The 22,031-nt window shown below is 30.4% G+C and overlaps 1 protein-coding gene across 1 annotated transcript in view; it reads left to right on the top strand.

Annotated features, from left to right (window-relative positions):
* LOC147079016 (acid sphingomyelinase-like phosphodiesterase 3b) overlaps positions 1–19,763 on the top strand; it is a 259,878-nt gene extending 240,115 nt beyond the window's left edge. Inside the window, exons 7-10 of the mRNA XM_085948705.1 lie at positions 454–649; positions 3,729–3,841; positions 16,687–16,871; positions 19,086–19,763. Coding sequence (XP_085804831.1) covers positions 454–649; positions 3,729–3,841; positions 16,687–16,871; positions 19,086–19,368 — 777 coding nt within the window. The 3' untranslated portion in view covers positions 19,369–19,763. The remainder of the gene's footprint in view (positions 1–453; positions 650–3,728; positions 3,842–16,686; positions 16,872–19,085) is intronic.
* Positions 19,764–22,031: the final 2,268 nt, after the last annotated feature.

Genomic DNA, 22,031 nt, shown 5'->3' with positions numbered 1-22,031 from the left:
TATAAATATTTCACAGATGCTATGAATTCCGTTTGTACATCGGTTATGATTATAAAAGATTTTCTGACAGCATCATCAATACGCTACTTTATTCATAACTTTATTATGTAAAATATATTGAAAGAGATGTCGTATGAAACATTACATAACTTACTGTTCAGATAGTGTGCACAACATGTGAACTCAAGACGCCTACAATCATCTGAATAGGACAAACTGATTTGAGAATTCTAGATAAGAAAAATTTGAGATTTATAAGAACATGTAGGTATTGTCAGTTTACTAAGCCCAGGTAGTTTAGCTTAGAAATGCAGTCATCATTTGCAGTTAAAGACGATAAAAACTACTGCTGATAATTAATGCTCAATAAAACGATTCATAATAATGATTTGAATCAATTCTCAAGTTCGATTGGTATAGCAAGTTAAATAGTATATTTTTCTTTGTCCACAGGTATACATTGTCGGTCATATCCCACCAGGTGCTGACGAACGACAAGGGGGCGCTCCTCCTCCACCTCATGCTGCCCTATCGGAGGAAAGCAATCGCCGCTATCTGAAGCTTGTAAGGCGATTTTCCTCGATAATTGCGGGACAGTTCTTCGGACACCTGCATTCGGACTCATTCCGGATTATGTACAACGAGGCGGGTAAGTCACAGTTATGTATTTATTCATTTATATACGTTATATTACTACGTCCCCTTTAAAAAATCTTAACTTGGCGCCTTCCTTCTTATTTTATAAAATAATACATGCATTTTTTAATGTATCTATTAATACAAAAAAAAATCGTAATTGACAGAATAATAACAAGAATTTATTATAAGTATATAATTATATAAATAAATTTAATGCGATGGATGTGCTTAATTATTATATCCTTTTGCCCTAGTCTGCGGCTTCCCAGGGAGGTGCGCCTCCCAGTTTGGAAATCACTATTATATATTATAATATATTTATATCTTCCCCACAAAAAATATAATATTTTATATTAAAGGTTCCATAATAATAATAAAATATCAAAATAATTAATAGCATCATCAATTTTATATTGTACATATACATCCGCAGGTCTCACGTTACATCAGCAGATTATTTGTTATAAAATACTATCATTAGATCTTGCTCTAAATCAAACACACATTGAAAAAACTACCTGAGAATTTGAACAAACCGTTTGCTACTACTTTACTGCCATGTGGGTAAAAGTATGTGATGTTTTTGTTCTTCCTATTTTAATATTATAAAATAAATTATTACATAAGTCTATCAAATAAAGTGAAACAAAACTGCAAAATTTTTATCTCCTCCAATAGTGAGCTTATACTATTGGATTTCAACATGCAATAATCAACATTTAAATAAAATACAAGATTTATTGTACGAAAAATAATTAATTATTTGATTTAAAAGTAATAATTGATATAGTATCTTTCAATATTTGAGCGATCGGTGATCAATCGATAATATATCGGTTTATAATACCATAGATCCTGCGGTTAAAATTCCGGGTATCGCAAATTTACATGTTGTTTTTCAAGTGATATTTTTTGTAAAATTTAAAAAAAAATTAATACAACTCATACGCTGTATACACCCATTTAATTATCTTAGAATTGAACATGATGATCTAAATAATTGCCAAAATAATAATATACGCATTTGAAATCAATCAATAGATTTAAATTTTTGTACATGCTTCAGTGATGTAATATTTTTTGACGATTTTAATAAAATTGAAAATATTGGTAGGTTTAAAGATAGGTAAAACATTGATTTATTAGAGTTTATGCTTCATTACTTCGCACTCTGGCTCTAGGATGAAAACGAATAAATATATTCTAAAAATATATTTAATGAATATATTATATATTTATTTATTTATCACTACCTATAAATAATATTTGATATAATTTTATGCGAGATAATCAGGCAAAAAGGCGTATCCAGTGTAGTAAAAAGTGCAAAATTATAAAATGTATACATATGAACGATAAATAATATATTTAATTTGAATATTCTTTCTTAAGAGAAAGAATCTACTAGTATTAGTTAAATGTATTTCATTTGACTATTCATATGAAACTATAAAAAAATTAAATGTTGTACAAGACAAAAGAATGAGAGGACAATGTTAAAATTTCAATTTATATTCATACTTTTTTTACATTATTTTTCTAAGCATTTCGTGGAAATTTTCATATAAATTTTAATTTAACTAGTAGCGAGTTTTACTGCAAAATGACAATGAAATACTTTAAATTAATTGAAAAATGCCGTAACATTATTTTTTGTTCTGTTCGCCAGTCTAAAGGCTAACGCAATATTAATAATGTTTGAACGACAGCGAAGAATGTGAATAGTCGCGAAGAATTCACTTAATACAAAGATTTATTGAGCATAACATTTTATTGTTCTAATAAACTTTGTCATATTCAGCAAAATCGTAGACATTTTCATGTGCGTCCTCGTACGACTCGCATGTTAAAAGGTTTTTCATATGCCATATTTTTACTTGTTCGGATTATATTCATTTCATACCATTTCTGATGCAAATACCTACATGTTTTATCTCCTTCAATAAAATATATGTTGAATTGCGTAGGCCTAACGGTTGTATACCATTGCTTTGTTATTTTATACGAAGATTTATGCTATAAAACGTATTTAATATTCAATTTCCTCTTAGTATATCCTAGTACCTCATACAAAGTACATTCATAAAAAATATAATATATTATATGATACAAACTTTGAACAGCCTCAGAATTAATATAATATTATACATAGTGATATTAAAAAAAATCAATTCGAACTCATATGCATGATTTTCCAATTAAATTAGTGACTTTATTAAGTCAATACTGCAATAAATATCTTGATTGGTAAAATACCTAACTATCATGCAATATTGATATTTTAAAAAGAGGAATTTCTAAAGATTTTCGAATAAGTACTTTTTTAAGACTGCTTTAAGTTAAATAATATGAGTATGTATGTATTTATAAAATAGAATGTTAAAGTTTTGAAGGTTGTAGATTATTCTTCAGTCTCGAATAAAGAATAAATAAAATTAAGTTTCCCATTTTTTGTTATATCGGAGAGCAGACATTCGTTATTTATTCCCAAATATATATTTTATATCTAGTAATTCAACAACCTCAATTAAACCTCAGTATAAACACAAATTTTGTTCCTAAAATATCATAATAAATTTTAGAGACAATTATTATTCACCTTCTGAGTTAATTCATAACAGAAACCTGAAATTATTAAAATTGAAAGCCCATATACATGATGTGGTGGAAAATCTTAAATTACGTTTTCCCTAAAGTGCTCTTTTGGACATACGATACACTGGCTCTCATATACAGATATAATAATATATACAAAAATTGAGTATGACGTTTCAACTGCGGTGTTGGCAGAATTTTTTTTTTGTTGATATTTTACTTGTTTGTTTTAGGAGCCTAATTTCAGAATAACTTCAGAATAATTATATCAATCTTTCTGGTACTGGGAAAGATATTTATTTACTATTATGATATTGTTGACAGGGTAAAATAATTATTTAAAGGTTTTCTTGAGCAAATATATTCTAAACCAATACACAGTTTGTTACATATTATTTATTAGCATAATCTAATAATTTACATGTAATTTAACTCCATACACTAACTTGGAATAAATTCTATTTCTGTTATTTATATATATGAGTATTTTACAGGGAAACCAGTATCCTGGGCGATGTTGGCTCCATCTGTTACACCTCGTCGCACTACTGGAGGACCAAATAACCCTGGATTAAGACTGTACAAGTTCGACTCGGATAGAGGACAGGTATGCTACCAATATTTACTATTGTTGTAAGAATGTCATTTTTATTTATTTTATTTATCTTAGTTTGTACAAAAAGACTGTGACATAATAATTATTGATAAAATGCGTTATAGTATTATACAGTTAATATAAAGTATGGTGTCTGGAATGGATATAAATACTTACTACTTTACATGTAAACAGAGGTAAACTCACCTAATCATAAACTCTCAAAAGTAATTTAATTAAACAAAAATACTTATATCATTGGTACCACCAGATAAGTTCAATATAAATATACTAAATAATGAATCGCCACGTCTGTTGTGTGATGGATATATAGGAAACTGCAGAATTGTAAGTAATATTCGTGAAATCATGACCATTCAAGTTCATATTATACTAGGTGGAAAGTATATTCAAGTATGTACGATAAAAATCTAAATTCGTGTTAATGATTAGGTGTTTTAAGCTGGAATAACAACGTGCGTTATGTAAACTAACAGAAAACTATTATCTAAAATCCTCTTCTAAAATTGTATCTAATACCATCACATGTTTCCAAATACCTAAATGTATTTATATACTAGATAGATACGAGGGTGGGTCAATAAGTCCTTAGAAAAGCCGACAGGTGGCGCGACTAGTACTGTAAGCGGTTTGTTTTCATGCAGCGGCACTACCGATTCAGTATGCTGCGAAGTTTCAATCAGATTGGTCGGGTTGTTGTGTGTTTCTCGTACATTAAAAAAAAAAATTGCTTGTTTACAAAAATGGAGAAAATTGAGTTTAGAGCTGTTATTAAACATTTTAATATAAAAGGGTTAACAGCAAAGGAAATAAAAAATGAGTTGGATTTAGTTCATGGCATATCTGCTCCTTCACTTGCAACTATTTACTATTATTTACTATTACTAAACGTGGTCGTACATCAACAAAAGATGAACCACGCTCAGGACGTCCTGTAGAGGTGACTACACCAGAAATGATCAATAAAATCCACGATATGGTGTTAAGTGACCAAAGATTAAAGTTGAGTGAGATAATTGAGGTTACAGGGATCTCAAAAGGTAGCGTCATTTCTATTTTACATGACAAATTGGGCATGAAAAAATTTTCTGCAAGATGGGTGCCGCGTTTGCTCACAGTCGACAATAAACGCAATAGGGTGGTGGCCTCTAAAGCCCTGTTGTCGCTCATGCAACGCAATCCGGATGATTTTTTTCATCGCTTTGTGACTGTAGATAAAATATGGATACACCACTATACTCCCGAGACGAAAGAACAGTCAAAGCAGTGGATTGCGAAAGGCGAACCATGTCCAAAGAAGGCGAAAACCGTAAAATCAGCTGGTAAGGTTATGGCTACTGTATTTTGGGATGCACGTGGAATTATTTTCGTTGACTATTTGGAAAAAGGAAAAACAATAACAGGGGATTATTATGCATCTTTATTGGACCAGCTAAAAAACAAAATTGAAGAAAAACGGCCTCATTTAAACAGGAAAAAAATCCTCTTTCATCAGGACAATGCCCGTGTTCACACATGTTTACGATCAATGGCTAAAATTGAAGAATTGAAGTTCGAATTGGTCGACCACCCACCGTATTCGCCAGATTTAGCCCCCCAGTGACTTTTTCCTTTTCCCAAACTTAAGAAAATGGCTAAGTGGACAACGTTTTTTTTTCAAATGAAGAAGTCATCGATCGGACAAATGCTTATTTTGAGGACCTTCCGAAAACTTATTTTTCTGACGGTTTAAAAAAAATTGAGAAACGTCTAACCAAGTGTATTGAGCTCCAAGAAGATTATGTTGAGAAATAAAAAAAAAATACAAAAATAAAAACTGTTTTAATGCTTTTTTCTGAGGAATTATTGACCCACCCTCGTAATTTAACACAGTGAAACATGAAGTGATATGCCGTAATTTAAATATACTTAGCTCTAATGTAAAAATAAACTATCATGTTAAAAAAAGTGTGAACACTTTTATACGCCCAAAAAACTAGGCATAAAAAGCTTTGACCTACTTTCGTCATGAAAGCAAATGAAATGATTAGGTAATAAATTAAGTAGTGCCGACTATATCTGACTGTATCCGTCTATGTGGGAATGTGTACACGCCCTACAAAGCTTTTTTGGCCTTCACGTAATATGTATTAGGTCAAAAAGCTCCGCCGATAGAACCTTTCCCTCAACAAATACCGCACGATGTGTGCTATTCGGATAAGGTTGAATATTGAGACAGGAAAAACAAATCAGGCTTTATCACGGAAATTTTCTCTTTCAAAGCTGCTATCTGATGACGAAATATGTGGTATTTAGTTTATTTAGTAAGTGATAGAGGAATATTTGTTAAATTATTTAGACATGCTCATCAAAATTAAATGAATAATATTTTTATAGCATTATCTAATATATTATTATATTTTCTTACTTAAGTATAGATTTTTTTTAAATATATTATAAAATTTATACAAGAATAAAATTACGAATAACACGATTTTATAATAAACATAATATACCCTTATTTTAAGAGAAATCCAACAATTGTATATCACGAAATGACCACAAAAGAAACCAATTGATAAATTTTCAAACGAGATTATGCGATGAGGTATAGGTCGTTAAGTAGATGAAATAGTAAATGAGTGCTCGGCTAGTGGATAAATGGCGTAATCAGTAGTACACAAAGGGCACTAAATGATTACAAGGACGCCCTAAAACCACTTTATAAAGCAATGAAGAACTGGGGACCAAGCAGAGTAGAATCAAATAGGAGATGCCTTCGTCTAGCAGTGGATTGATCCTGGGTGATGAAGTTTACTATAGTTTTAATTAGAAGAATATTTTTTTCTTTAACAACATTGTTGCTAAATAGAAACTCTATAAAATAGTAGTTAATCGTTTATTATTTATGTTACAATACTACTCTGAAGACGTTTAGATTAAATTACTTATTTATATACATAAATTATTTAGGTACATTAAAATATGACATCTTCTTTCTTATTAGAATTAGCGTTTTGCTTTTGATATTTACGCTTATCAATATATTTTGCTAAAACATTTTTTTATTCCACTAAAAATACACAAGCTATAAAAAATGTAGTATTTTTTATTTATAGTATAATAGATAAGAAAATAGAATAGAAGGAATAACAGAAAATTATTAAGAGTGGATGTAAGCCAATCTTTTATAAATGTGGGATTCAAACCTGCATCCACTGGTTAAGAGATGAGAGTGAGGATATATTATTTTACCGCTTGAGTAAACGTGCATGGATTTACTTGCACTAAACACCTACGGTTGCCTCGCGGCTTAAGCGTTGGACTATAAAGTAGTGGGTCCCAGGTTCGAATCCTGGGTCTTGCAAGTACACATATTGTTTTTCAATTTGTGTGTGTCAAGGTATGGACCTAATAGCTTGAGCAAAGTGGCTGACATCCATTTCTCGTAAAAAAAAAACAAAATCTGTCAATACAAACCTCCACTCTGTGGAGGCCTATATGATCTTATCAGGATCAGACATGGTCGAAAAATAGTGAGTATTTTAAATTATCGCGATGATAACAGTACTGTTTACACGTAAAAGTGCTGACTGTCTCGCCAATCTCATTCTTCAAGAGTAAGCAAAACGCGATGTTATTATTGTATGGTATTACAGGTTGTGACAATCAATTACCCTCAAAATGAGATTTTGCGCGATGAAGTTCGTTTTTTTACCTGCGTCGTTCCTATCATTCTATTGCGCAAGCCTAGATATCTCACAGTCTAATTGTCACGTGAAAATACAGAAGTATCTAAACTTTTTTGATCAATGCATGAAGTCTTGAAATTTAACATAATTATACACGTATTTTTTGTTATGGCCGCGATTATACATGCTATCAGCAGTAAATCCATGTACGTGTAAACGGTGTAGATATTACATTATTAATATTATACCTCCATTTGAATATTTTCAAAATAGCTCATCATGTAAATGTTAACAGAGAATTTAATAAACATATTTTAAACGAACAACCGTTACATAATCATAGTAGGTAATCTTGAAACAAAACAAAAAAATGATATTTATAGAAACATAATTGAAATGTTTCACATGTTCGCTTTTGGTAAAATTCTGTGGTATGGGTGGAAATTCCACTATCTATGATGAATAAATTCTTTTTAATTTTATAAAATAATACAATGTTAAGAGTTTTTGAAAAAATATGTAAAAGTATATTTAGCTGTATCATAATATTAGAGACGTACATTGGTACTTACTCGACGAATGGCAAAAAAATGCCATTTGAATATCAAACGGCGTTTCAAAAAAAATAAATTGAAATTTCGTTTCGACGAGTCGTGGATAAGCAACAAACATAGACTACGTTTCACAGAGTAATTCTGGTCACGATATTAGTAATATTATGTAACTAATTAGGTTTATATTTTTTTATTAACTTTGTCAAGCCAAAGTCGTGATAATGCCAGGCAATCAATCGGTCGCTACTTGATTCGTACTGGAATAGAGAAAAATAACTGAAACGTCTAATGTAGTCTATGTCGATATACGGTTATTTTAGGTTCAACATTTTTGAAGCAGTGTTGATCGAAAGAAAAATAGCAGAATTGCTAAAGCTATTGCGAAAAAAGAAAACTTAATTAGTTAAAAATATATACTTAGATATTTCTAATTTGTATGGTTCGTTGGGTTGCTACCAAAAGTTGGTTAGTCGATAATTTTGGTATTTAGAGTTAATAACGGATTAGCACAAAGAAATTAGCCGTATGTCTGATTTTATAGAATATGTCAAACTTTGAAATTGCAATTACTCCATAACATGATTTCGAGACTTACCAACTTTTGGCATACTACTCGTATTTTGGCATAGGTATTGAATATACATTCGAGATTAGAAAAGTAAAACCATGAGGATAGTAACGAATTAATGTGTTTAAAATATTGGTACTGGATGTGGATGCCAAGAGTCTCGTGAATGATCAAGTAAACAAAAGAATCCTATCATCAGTGACTTTACATTCAACAGTCTCTTCGATTTTTCTGTGTTTGACTCTCCAAACTATTGATCATACAACCCACGGATAGGGTGATAATCAAAAGTTATTGTGAATGATGTTAATTGACATTGAAGTTAATGACCCCACCAAGTCACACCCGGTCTTAAGCGAGCGTTTTACATCCTACGTTTGATTTGAAATATATTTTTTATGACTGTAAATGTCTCAGGAGCAGTCACCCAAGACTGAGGTTAACATGCACTCAAATGTGCTTTGAGTGAATTTAAAATTGTAGTTTGTAACAAAAGCTAACACAAAACTACCGAACAATAAAATATCTTCACGTTGGCAGTATAACGCCATCAATTTTGTAAATGCAACAAAAATCGCCTTTGTGGTGGCCAAGTTGAACAGTGCGTTGGTGCCCAAAAGCTGGTTGAACCGACTTGAGTAGCTTTTCCCTTTCAGTAGACATTTTAAGACATTCCCAGAGAATTTTGTCTGTTCAAAGATCCAAATATACGAAAAATACCTTTCTTCATGTGAACGAAGCAAATAAACAAGTTTTTACTGACTTGAGCTCTATGCTTTACTGAAGAGGGGTGAAGCCAAGTTGTATTTTATAAGTATGCTCGAGCGATAGGTCATCCGCATCACGATACTTAGTCATCGTATTTTTTTTAAAATTTTCGTTTCACTCTGCCTTATATAATGATTTTTCCACATCATCATAAAAATACCGACTAGTAGGACATGTGAGCAGATAGTTCACTATTCAGATGATTAAATCTTGGAATCAAACAAGACATATTATATACCCAGTATGATACGTTTGAAATAAAGGTCAAGCGGCATTTTTAAATTTGTGTTTGGAGTCAGAGCATGGACCTAATAGGTTGAGTAAGTGGCTAACATCCATTTCACGTAAAAGCAAAAATCTGTTAATACAAACTTCCACCCAGTGGAGGCCTATATTATCCTAATAATCAGACATGGAAAGAATTAAGAAGAATTCCTATGTTTTGTCTCAAATTGTATGTCAATTTATTACATAGGTACTTTTATTATACATATCCGGTATCAGCAAGCAAACACAACCTGTAACGTAAGATAATAATAAGCTTCATAAAATTTGAATTATTTGCATTCCTTCCTTAATTTTTTGCCCGAAAGAAATATTTTCCCAGTTTACACACAGAATATCATGCAGCTGGCTGTTTTTTTCAGCTCTGAAATTTAATCTTTGTAAAATTTTCCATATTATGAATATTATATGTCATCAACTGAGAATAAATAATTGGATATATCATTTTGACCGGTACATATAAGTTGTACGTATGCAGTTTATCGTAGGACACTTATTCGTGTGCCGCAGTACGTGAAACATGAGTTCGTATAACATTTTATCAAATGACGTGTTCTTCGTTGAACATTTCACCGTGGAATACATTTGTACGTATCTTAAAAAATGCGACGATAGTTTGCAAATAATATTATTCCAATCAGATTAACCCTAACCTAACCTAGTAAAGACATCTCCGCATATTGCAGCATACGTACAATTATACTCAATGGTGAAATGTTCAACGAAGAACTCGTCATTTGATTAAATGTTACATGAACTCATGTTTCACATAATGCGGCGCACGAATAAGTGTCCTATGGTGAACTGTTTATATACAAATTTCCGGATACGAATTTGACCAAGTACCTGCACATTTAATTTAGATGCATTATATTGTTAAATTATTATAATATCATGCGGTAACCGACACTGGCTCGACGAATACTTGTAAAACCACTGATTTATTTAAAATCGATAATAGATAACAATATATAGGTAATTTAGTATCACCATTACCATCAATTGGTGGTCGCTTGATCGAATAAGGTTCTAATCGCTATTACCATTCATTTTGGAAGGCACTCATTTTTTTGTCACATACAGTGACGTCCCATGAAGGTAGGCAGATTGAGCGTCGCTTGGGTGTGGCAGTTACTCGAAGGGTGGCAAATCGAGGAAAATCATTTGGATTAAATAGAAATAGCTACATAAACTAAGTAATAATGAAAATATCTTTCCATTAAAAAAATCAGCTCACTGGTTTTACCGGGTTCACGATATCTAGTTTACTTCCGTTGCCCTTCAATGTCTTTGTTAACCAGAAACCAGAGACCACACTTGCGGATTTGCTTGTCTGATATTTTGTTAGTATGTATCCATACAACACATTTCTTAGATATTGGACTCATGAAAAGATTATAAAAATAATGTAAAAAAAAAATGAGGCGGCATTTTGGCGCTGCCTAGAGGCGGCATTTTATCTAGGGACGTTACTGGTCACATAGTTTTGCCGAACGTCATTGTTTTAATCCAAGAAGGTTTTTGATGGAAGTATCCGTTGGTCAAGTGACATTTCAACTCCTTTTTTATTATTGAATATGTATCGTATACCTACTCTTGGCTGCTTCCATAACCGTTGATAAGATTTGTTGTCACTATGAGTTATACCCAAGGTAGCTTGCTGCGTTTCTTATATATTTTCTTTTAAATATGTACCTTTTACATAATTATATTATGTATGTGTCCGCATGTATACGTGAGGTATAATAGAATCACGTATGATTGTCCAAAATCTTTGCGTGAAACGGTTTCTATCCTGTCAACAATTTAAAAATACATTCCGACAATTTAAATGTAAATGTATTCCCGGGTTCGTCGTTCGAATCGCGAAGTTCGCATCGCGCGGATGTTGATGAAACGGAAGGAAGTGACAGGTCGAGGGGGGAGCGGAGGAGGCTCTGGCCCACACCGTAGGCACCCATTGTACTCCACATAATGGGGCTCACTTGCGTCATTAGTCTTTGTCACGGGCCCACGTGTGTGGATGTATTTGCGCAACATTGCAGGAGGTTTCGAACCCAATTGGTGTTGCCAAGTGTTAAAACCGCAAAACGAAAATAAGATATAATTATGTCAACCGTACAGGTTGGTTTTTTTCAAGTTTCATATTTTGTTAACTGTCAATTCATGGTGAAACTGCATTGTATTGTTGTTTTTATTTAATAAAACGCAATTTTTATAGTACTATTTTATAGTAGTATAGTAAGTGGAATAAGTACTATAAAAAATTGCGTTTTATTAAATAAAAACAACAAGTTTCATATTATTTGTTTCATATCATTACCTAGGAATTACACATTTGATAGCATATTTCTTCTTCTTCTTCTTCTTCTTCGTTGTGTACATATCAATAATAAAATTATAGTACTTAACACATAAATAACAGATCAATAAGACATAAATGCAAAAGCCAATTGCCATATACCATGACTTTGACAACAGTTTATGAGTTAATGAAAGGAAAGTTAATAATTACAAGAAATAAAAAACCCCGTTGGATGCGTGCTGCGTTTATGAGAAACTCTAATTAAGGTAAACATTGTAAATAACACATTAATTAACATGTTTTTTTGGATATCACATATTTTTCCATACTCATGAATTGCACCTTCTTACAACCATACCCATAAGGTGATGTTCTTCTCAATATTGTTGTGTTCATTGATTTCAACAAACCCATTTTCACGATAATCGAAAAGAGGGTATTAATATCTTTAAAATATATAAGAATTTTAGCCACTTAACGGGGTAGTTTCTAAACAGATTTTTTATGAAAAGTTACGTATTCAACATAGCACTAGGTCGATGCTTTGTTTACATATTGAAAACAACATGTCAAATTACCAGATCCGAGACCCATGACTTTGTAAGCAGACACGGTACGACACGACCATCGCATTTAGCTTACAAGCTAGTCTTAAAACTTCCTCATTGGTAATGCGATGAGTGGATTTTTTATCATTCATTAATTCGTCCAGTGTTCTGTTGGTCCATTCCTTCAGAACTCAGACTTCGACTCTGTAATTTAGTAATACAGATCACCCTCCATCGAGTGCCCAGACTTAAATCTCGATTGCAAAAGGGATGTTTCGTTTTTTACACGTGCTTCTTGCAATCTTCAATGTGGTGTGAAAGATTCTCCACTTTATCAAGGTTCAAACAACAGGACAGATTGTGAAATGCTATACCCTGTATGCTTTCCTAGAAAAGTTTTAGCTTTAAATTGAACTAAACCAGAGTGTAGATTAAATATTTTTTTTGATTCTGCTCTATGATATATTTACAAATTTTATAATGATTAAATTATAAATATATATATAGACAACCGCTAATTATTGTAGAATATTCTCTCTTATTTCCTCGTTACTCACAAAGTATTATCACCTCACACTCAGTACCCATCGCATACATCATTTCTCAAAGCTTAGTATACGGTTACGCTGGGCCTTTATAAAAGGCCATGATTTGCTATCGTAAAGTAGCACCATCAGAATACGAGTATCGAATATGCGGTTTTTGGTTTTAACCGAGTATAGTCCAAGATACTCCTCATTGAGTTCAATGTTGTCCAGTCATACCCATTTGGAAGTCTCCCGTGAAGTGTAGCCCTGTACCCCTAGGTATGTTGACACTCACGATGTTTTGCCAGTCTTACTCAATATAATGTATCCCACGGTAGGGTAATAGACTTACAAAAAAATCACAAAAATCCTCTTAACGCAATCACTGCGTACCTTTTAATTAATTTTTAATTACCACATTTAAATAACGTGCTAATTGCATCTAATGTCCGTTTAACGGGGATACGACAGCCGTGTCGTTTGCGTCAAATGAGTTAAAATAAGTTCTTAAATAATATCATCTCCACTTATAAAAACAATCTTTATTGTGCCGTTTAGAAAAATATTTCTATCAACTATTCTGATACTTACACTTTTAAATAATTAAACTATGCATTTCCAAGTGGGCACTACATGTAAAAGTAAAAATAAGAGATTATGGAAAATACAAACAGTTTATTATAATGGGTGTTTTTTTTAGAGGTATAGAACTTTAAGCTGGCAGCACTTTTTTAATTGGCGGCCATTTTGTCAGCTGTTAAGTGATTTATGTTTAGTTTGGTTTGACATTTCAACATGAATAGACTGACGCCTGAACAACGCTTCCAAATTGTGAAAATTTATTTTAAAACAAGATTGCCGTTGATCCCGATTTTCATAAGCGAATTTTGTTTAGCGATGAAGCTCACTTTTGGTTGAATGGATACGTCAATAAACAAAACTGCCGCATTTGGAGTGATGATAATCCTCAAGTGTATGTTGAGACACCATTACATCCAGAAAATTTGACTGTTTGGTGTGCTTTATGGGCTGGTGGAATAATTGGTCCGTACTTCTTTAAAAACGATGCTGGTCAGAACGTTACAGTCAATGGTGACCGCTATAGAGCCATGATTACTGACTTTTTCGTTCATCAATTGAACAACCATGATGTGCAAGAGCTGTGGTTTTAACAAGACGGCGCAACATGTCACACAGCTCGTGCCATAATTGATTTATTGAAGGAAACGTTTGGTAACCGCATAGTTTCACGTTTCGGACCCGTGAATTGGCCTCCAAGATCGTGCGATTTAACGCCGCTTGACTATTTTCTGTGGGAATATGTGAAGTCGCTAGTCTACGCCGATAAACCCGAAACATTCGCCGCGTTATTGCCGATATACGGCCACAAATGTTGGAAAAAGTCATCAAAAATTGGACCTCCAGATTAGACTACGTCCGAGCCAGCCGTGGCGGTAATATGCCAGAAGTCATATTTAAATTATAATGCCAGAAGAGCATCTTTCGAATAAAGTAAATTTCATGTCAATATAAAAAGTCATCCTTGTTTTATTCCATTTCAAAGTTCTATACCTCTAAAAAAAACACCCTTTACAAGTCAAGTTAAAGGAACATAGGTTGATGAAGTTTCCTTAAAGTAGGTGTAGAGAGATAATGTTTAAATGATTGGAAACTGTATCATAAACTGATTATTGCAATTTTAATTAATGATACATGACACATTTTTATTTTTTCCACGTTTTAGGTACATTTTTCACAATTCAGGTATTAATACGTCGTTAAAAAGTAGTGAGGTAAATATAAATTAAATTGAATGGCAACACTGAACTACAATGCGTGTTTTTCAGAGTACGAATCTCTGGGCCAGTTTTCTCTGCGAATGAATTGTCAAGGCCGATACGCGCCCTATAACAGGGTCATATTATTATTATTTTGAAAAAGGCTTTGAAAACGAATGGCGCTCTGCTGAAATATCAGTTTCCTATTGTTTGTTTTGCAAGGATTTTCCTCGTGTATTGTGCGTCTCTCTGCTTTGCGGCGAGCATTCTTTCGAGTGAGAATTTTATCGCTTTTCCAAAATATAAAATTGATAATTCCGACGCCATTTCAAATGAACGTTTGTTCAAATGTAAAAAATATATGAAAACGCATAATAAAACACTTCAATGAATCATAAAAACCATGAAATATATGAAAACATGTAACCAATAAATTGTTTTAAATGTTTATTTTATTACTTATACATTAAAAACAGTTTACAATGCTTTTTTTGGAAAATTTTAAAAATATAAAACGATAATATTGTTTATCATATTATTTTATTGTATTATAATTATAAAATTTTATCTTTTTACAATGAATAGTAAGTATTTAATATTAACCTTATTATTGTGTGTTTTCACTATGACTAGAAGATAGAATAAAACCAAAATTTTAGCGTAAATTCATTTATTAAACTATCCAAGTAAAGTCCCTTATTATTTATATCATTTAAGTTAATGATCGAGATATTATTCCATTTTTACTCGCAGTATATACTTAGGTAATTATGTTATAATTATGGTTCTTTACTTTTTGTAATATGAATGTGAATCCACCAATATTTTATTAGTATCAAAAGTAAAAATCAACTGGGACACTAAAATACTTACCAATTAAATAATTATTTTCATACGTGTACATTCTTTGTATTATAATAAAAACTTTATCATAATATTATTTGTGTATTAAAATGTATTCAGATTTTAATACACCAGATTTCTTTTTATTAGTTTATATTTAAAATATTATTTTTTTCTAAATTTAAATATTTTGTAGATCAAAAACATACCTACAGTAAAGTTATTAAGATATTGGCTTACATTTCTAGTAAAAAAATAATAGGAATTATTTTTGGAAGCTACCAAAATCTTTAATAGGTTATAGAAATATATTTCTAATTGTGTTTTATTCTTTCACTCATATAATATTGTTGGGCTATGATATAAATCAACTGATGATAAATTTATTTTCCGTGGAATGATGCGGAGTAATATATTAACATTTTTTTTTTCAAAACCTCTATAATCTTGTAAAATTAGTCATTTTGAGATAGGTATACTGTATCACTTACTGTTATTTTGATTGATTATATCAAACTATTGAATTTATTGATTAGTAATATAAAATTCACCATTTAAGTATTTTTTTGGTATAAAGTCTCATCTTATACTTCTTCTTCCTGATGCTATGTAATGTATATATGTGTATATTGGCCTCATCTAGCATCTGCCTCCAGTCAAGTTTGTCCAAAACCAATTCTCTCCTATTTGGCATGCCCAAGGTCTCAAGGATCCAACTCGACACAATCCCTCCATCTTGTATGAGTTTGACCTGGCTTTCGATTGCCATCTAATTTCTTGAATAGCAGTTTCTTTATCATGCGTGACTTATCCATCTCGTGTACATTAAATTTCATATTATTTGAATAAAAAAAAAAACGAATGAATTTTTCATAAATTAATCAAATAATACACATATTATATAAACAGCTAATTATCAAACAATGTCTATGTCAGTATTAGATTTATAAAATATTATACATGAATACTAATGCATCATTTTGTTACAGGTATTGGATTATACCCAGTACTATTTGGATATAGGTAACGCAAACCGAATAGGCGAGGCTGAGTGGCAAGCCGAATACAACCTTACGAACTACTACGGTCTTCAGGAAATTAGCGCAAATTCGCTGCATAACTTGGTGGAGAGATTTATGCAAGATCGTCCTAGTGCTAATTATCTCTTTTCAAAGTAAGTGACTACCTACTAGTGTACTATACTATATTATATTCTAGATACTTCTAACAACTTAGAAACATTTTATTAAATGACATAACCAATATTTTTTATTATTAATTTTGGAGTAGATTGTTGCTGTGTTTGACAATACCAAACAATTACTTTTATAATGTTTAAATTTATTTTCATTAATATTTTATTATCAACAGTTTCTTGTCATAGTTGTCATAGTTTTAAATATCAATGAATTCTCTATTCAGTCAATAAGGGTTTCACAAAAATAAATATATTTAATAAACTTAAATTACTCTGACAAATTCATGAATTTCGAATGTAATCTTTAATATAATTTAAAATAATTAAATTTTCGGTACAAGTCGATTTACGGGAAGCCAGAAGGGAACCGCGCTAATCTTCATAGCAAATTTTGGCAAAATTAATGAATTCAAAAATGAAAACCTTACCTTAGCTAACCTAACCTAACCCAACAAATAATCCAGTATACCGGCTATATTCAAAATTTGTTTGCCGCTGTCGTCCCTTAAACCGACAAAAACCGAATTTTCTAATAATTTAGTATAGACCCATTAACAATATGATTTCATACAACTGTCTAATATCCACATGCAGTAAATTTTGTATATGTTTTTAACATATCGTATTATTTATCTCTAGATGGATTTATAGTTTGGTTGTGTAATAATACTTGAAAAAATATTGTACCGTTTCGTACATTTTACCAAATACGATTTTTTTTAAATATATATTATACAATACAGGTTTTACATTCATAAACGATTCGTTATTACGAGAAACAACTTAAAACAATGTTATATTATTATATAATATTATTGTGGTAAATACAATATAAAAATAATAACAATGTAAGGTGTGATTTATATGCAGACGTATAAAAAAATATTGTTTCAACACTGTTCATAATACATTGTTATATTGACTCATAATTTATTAATGGACCCACAGGTTTAAATAATTTCTGTAAAGCATTATCTATCAATGCTTGATGGAAAGAAATTGTTTTAATTTAAATAAAACACCAGTATTTTGTACGTATCCCACATAATTTTATAATTATCACGACTGGCTTCGTTAAACTTAATGGGATCTTCAGCAATATTTAGTTGTCAGTTGATAATGTCCTATTGAAACTGACGAATATTAAATTATGTGAAATAAGTACCAAGTATATAATTTTGTATTTCATTTTATATAATAATAGGTTTATAAGTATTTATTGCAATGTCGAAATCGTATATTTGCTAGGTAGTCACAGTAGACTCAATGTACAGTCCATCATCCCATTATCCAGGGATAATGTCACAAAGGGTGAGTATGTCAAAGTAACCGTAGAGTTTATTCACATACCTACATTTGAATCAGATACTTATCAAACAGACTACCATTACATAATAATATTTATTATACTTGAATGGAATACCAGTTAATATGTAATTGCGTTAGTATACATTTAAGTAATGTGAAAAGTTACTAAATATAAAAAATTAGCAGACATAATTAAATTATATTTATTTCTTTTAATTATTAGGTATTATCAATAAATAATAGTAAATTAATTTTTTGATTAAACTATGTTTTTAATCAGTGTATGTCATAAGAATTAAGAATGTAGACTCCGTTATTGAATAATATACATAATTTGGAATACTTCAGATTCATAATTACCTAATATATATTGTATTGCTTAATTTATTGGTAAAACACGTTGACCGGAATTCAATGAATGCGTATTCGTATCCAGCACTATACCATTTTTATATATGTAGGTAAATAATTATTTTATTTAACTTATATATTCAAGAGATTTAGCATTTACTTAATAATAATGTATGGTTACTTTATATATAACATTGACACGTATTTCTCTCGTATAGTCTTCTATTATAAATAACGTGTTTTTTTTTTTTTTTTTTAATATTATTTGGTGAATCCTATAATTAACATTTTAATAAACTCCTTTAGTGTATGCAGAAATGTCAACGGTTATTTAGTTTTAACCTCAACTAAAATATTCTAATAATAATAATTAAGACGTCGCATATTTTTCTTACTCCAACTAAGTCGCCGATTTCGATAGCGTATGCTAGGAGCGTACTGAACTTATGCGCCTGAGTGTTAATATGCATAATGCTATTAAACTTTATTTGTTGATTTATAAAATATTATTAATACATGTGGATGTTATAGATACTTCCGTGCAAATTCCGTGAGAGTCCACGACTCCCCCAACGACGCCGCCTGCGAGAGTGCATGTGCCCACACTCACTACTGCGCCATCACGAAAGTGGATTATGTGGAATTCAAACAATGCGTCGATACCGCAGCAAGCGCTCTGGCCTCTAGTGCATCAGCTTCAAAAAACACCTTCTCTTTAATGCAGATCCTGATAGTTTCCCTGATGACGTTCATGTCACAATACTTGGTGATCGATAGACATTCTCCGCACATTTTAACGGAAGTAATACTATAAATTATTATTCGTGAGCGGATATGAGTAATTTTATACCCTATGTAGGTATGAATGAAAAACTATTTTAAAAATTATATTTTTTTTAATTATAAGAATCAAACACTTTAATATTATGTAAGTTGTTATTAATGTTTCGTAATAATTTCTGATTCAAATCAGTAGAATATTTTGTTATAACTTTTTGTTATTCATGGTAATGTTATGTTTTTTTTTGAGTGATTTCATTAATATTATTGTTTAATTTGATCAAATTTTATGAATGTGTTAATAAATTGTCAATGCTACATTGTGTAAAGTTATACAATACAATGGAAATATTATATATATTATTATACAGCAAAACCATTATTTACCATTTGAAAATATCCGTTGGAATGAAACCGTTATTCTGTTAATTAAATATTAAGGGAAGAATACGAGAAATAAAATATAACTTACATAATGTTAATGTGTTGGTCTTTTATAATAAAATTACTTTAACATGAAAATAATATTGCTTTATTTTTATTGCTGTCTATAAACGAGTGAATGATATTGGATTGTTATAAAAAATCGTGTTTAGGTATATTAAAATAAAATTAAGATTTAGTACATTTTTATTCAGGTTGAAAAATACCTTTTCTCTTGGCTGAAAAAATGTGATGGACTAATTTTTAGAATGGTGATAAATAAAGAAACGGTATTTTGTATTATTTTTATCTAAAATTTCGATTGAAAAATTGAATTATCGTAATGATATATTTTTAATTTAAGTTGAAATAGCTTTTACAATCGCTGTCTAATTATTGTATCCAAACCATAATTTACACTTGATGTCTTGAAAATAAAAACGAGAAATATAACCACAATTTTACTGTCAGATTAATCGGTAATGATGTTTTATTAAACCAATATAAAACTGTGTGTTTAAGCTAAGATCTATTTACCATAATTTTTATGTGGCTGGTGAAGATGTAATATGTTTTTTATTTTCTAACAATCCAAAAGTTATTTAATGCATATTTTTGTTTTTAATATTCATTTGTTATTAAATTAAGTATCTTACGTTACTCACTCGAGATAGTTTAATTAAAATATGCCTGTTTTAAAAAATGATTTATATTGTGTGGTTGAATTATTATTTATTAAGAAGTATATTTAAATGAATTATAAAAGCGTATTCACTTGAAAAATTGATTCTAAATTTTATATTCCTGCTCCGATAGTGATATTTGTTAAAACATTAAATTGAATTTATACTGAAATCGCAGCAGTTTATTTGTTATTTGGTTTTAAATTTGATATAACATATATATAACACATTTTTTAAATATTAGTATATACTACTAAGAAATGTGATGTACCAACTGATAAAGTATAAATATTATAGTGTAAAAAGTATGTTTAAGGCTAAACTCTGTAGGTCATATTGTATGCCTATATTAATATTTAAAATATATTCTCAAGCTTTGTATGTAAATGAAAATCTACGAAAATAAACGGAATAGTATAAGAAAATGTCATGGAACAAACTTTATTTCTAATTATATACATCCTTACAATAAAATCTGGTAGCCTTGTAAATACTTAAAAAATGTAATTAACAACTACTGGGAACATATTTTATAAGTGATGGTGTGTCAAATACTTTAATGCATTTTTCGCTTAGAGCATATAATTCAGTTTCAAAATCCATTATATTATATGTTAAGTGGATTTAAAAAAAACTTTGCATGACATGGCTAAATTTGTTACAGGGTATAAAACCAGTTCACAATTGAAAATACTTAAAAATTTTGTCGGTATAGCATTCAATGCACGCATCATATTATTATAGGCCCTTGTATTTACTATAAAACTACAATATTTTTAATCTTTAAATGATTTGAGAATGCAAATTAACTTTAAAACCATGTAGATTGAGATTGATATTTTTTAGTTTGTCACGAAAAAGGGTGCCATTTCATAATAATACTACATACAACTGTACACATACTCTAGCAAATATTGCGTGATAGTGAAATCGTACTGTGTTGAAGGCACACGTTGCAGACGTCTGAAACTAAATTAAAACTCAACAACACCTACATTGTTCCATTAATATCTGTAAACTGACCGCGTGGAATAAATTAGTAAAAAAATTCAAATCGATAGTAACAAAAAACTATATTTGAATGAACGTTGAATTGAACCTGCATGTTGCATAAATAAAGATATTACATTATTTAGTAGTACCTAGATTGGTTAACTGGGTAGAATAATGACTTTGAATTTGTCATTCTACATTTTAGTAATGAAAAATAACTTAATTAAATTGATAATATGAAGAAAAAATCCATTCCCAATGAATAAAATATACCTATAATCTAAGGGATCATTAATGTATATTAAAATTACATCTAATAAATGTAATATTTATATTACACTATAATATTATTATATTTTATAATAATAGTATTTCATTCATTAACAACACTTCGTCTAACAATATAAGTAACAACGATTTATTTTATTCCACGGTAAAAATTCAGAAATTAAAACCACCATTACAATAATCGGACGACAACTGCAGTGGAGATCAAACTATTTTAATCCTTTAACAATGCGTGTGAATGCGGTAATCTAATATCATACCAATCGTACACAAAACATGCTCATTTATTCCGCGCAGTTTTTTGTGATTA

This window comes from Rhyacophila brunnea, unplaced genomic scaffold (assembly GCF_057557595.1).
Source record: "Rhyacophila brunnea isolate RB1 unplaced genomic scaffold, BYU_Rbru_1.0 scaffold_10, whole genome shotgun sequence".
Classification (NCBI taxonomy): Eukaryota; Metazoa; Arthropoda; class Insecta; order Trichoptera; family Rhyacophilidae; genus Rhyacophila; species Rhyacophila brunnea.
The sequence above is the reverse complement of the archived record's forward strand: the minus strand, read 5'-3'. Positions and strand labels throughout refer to the sequence as shown.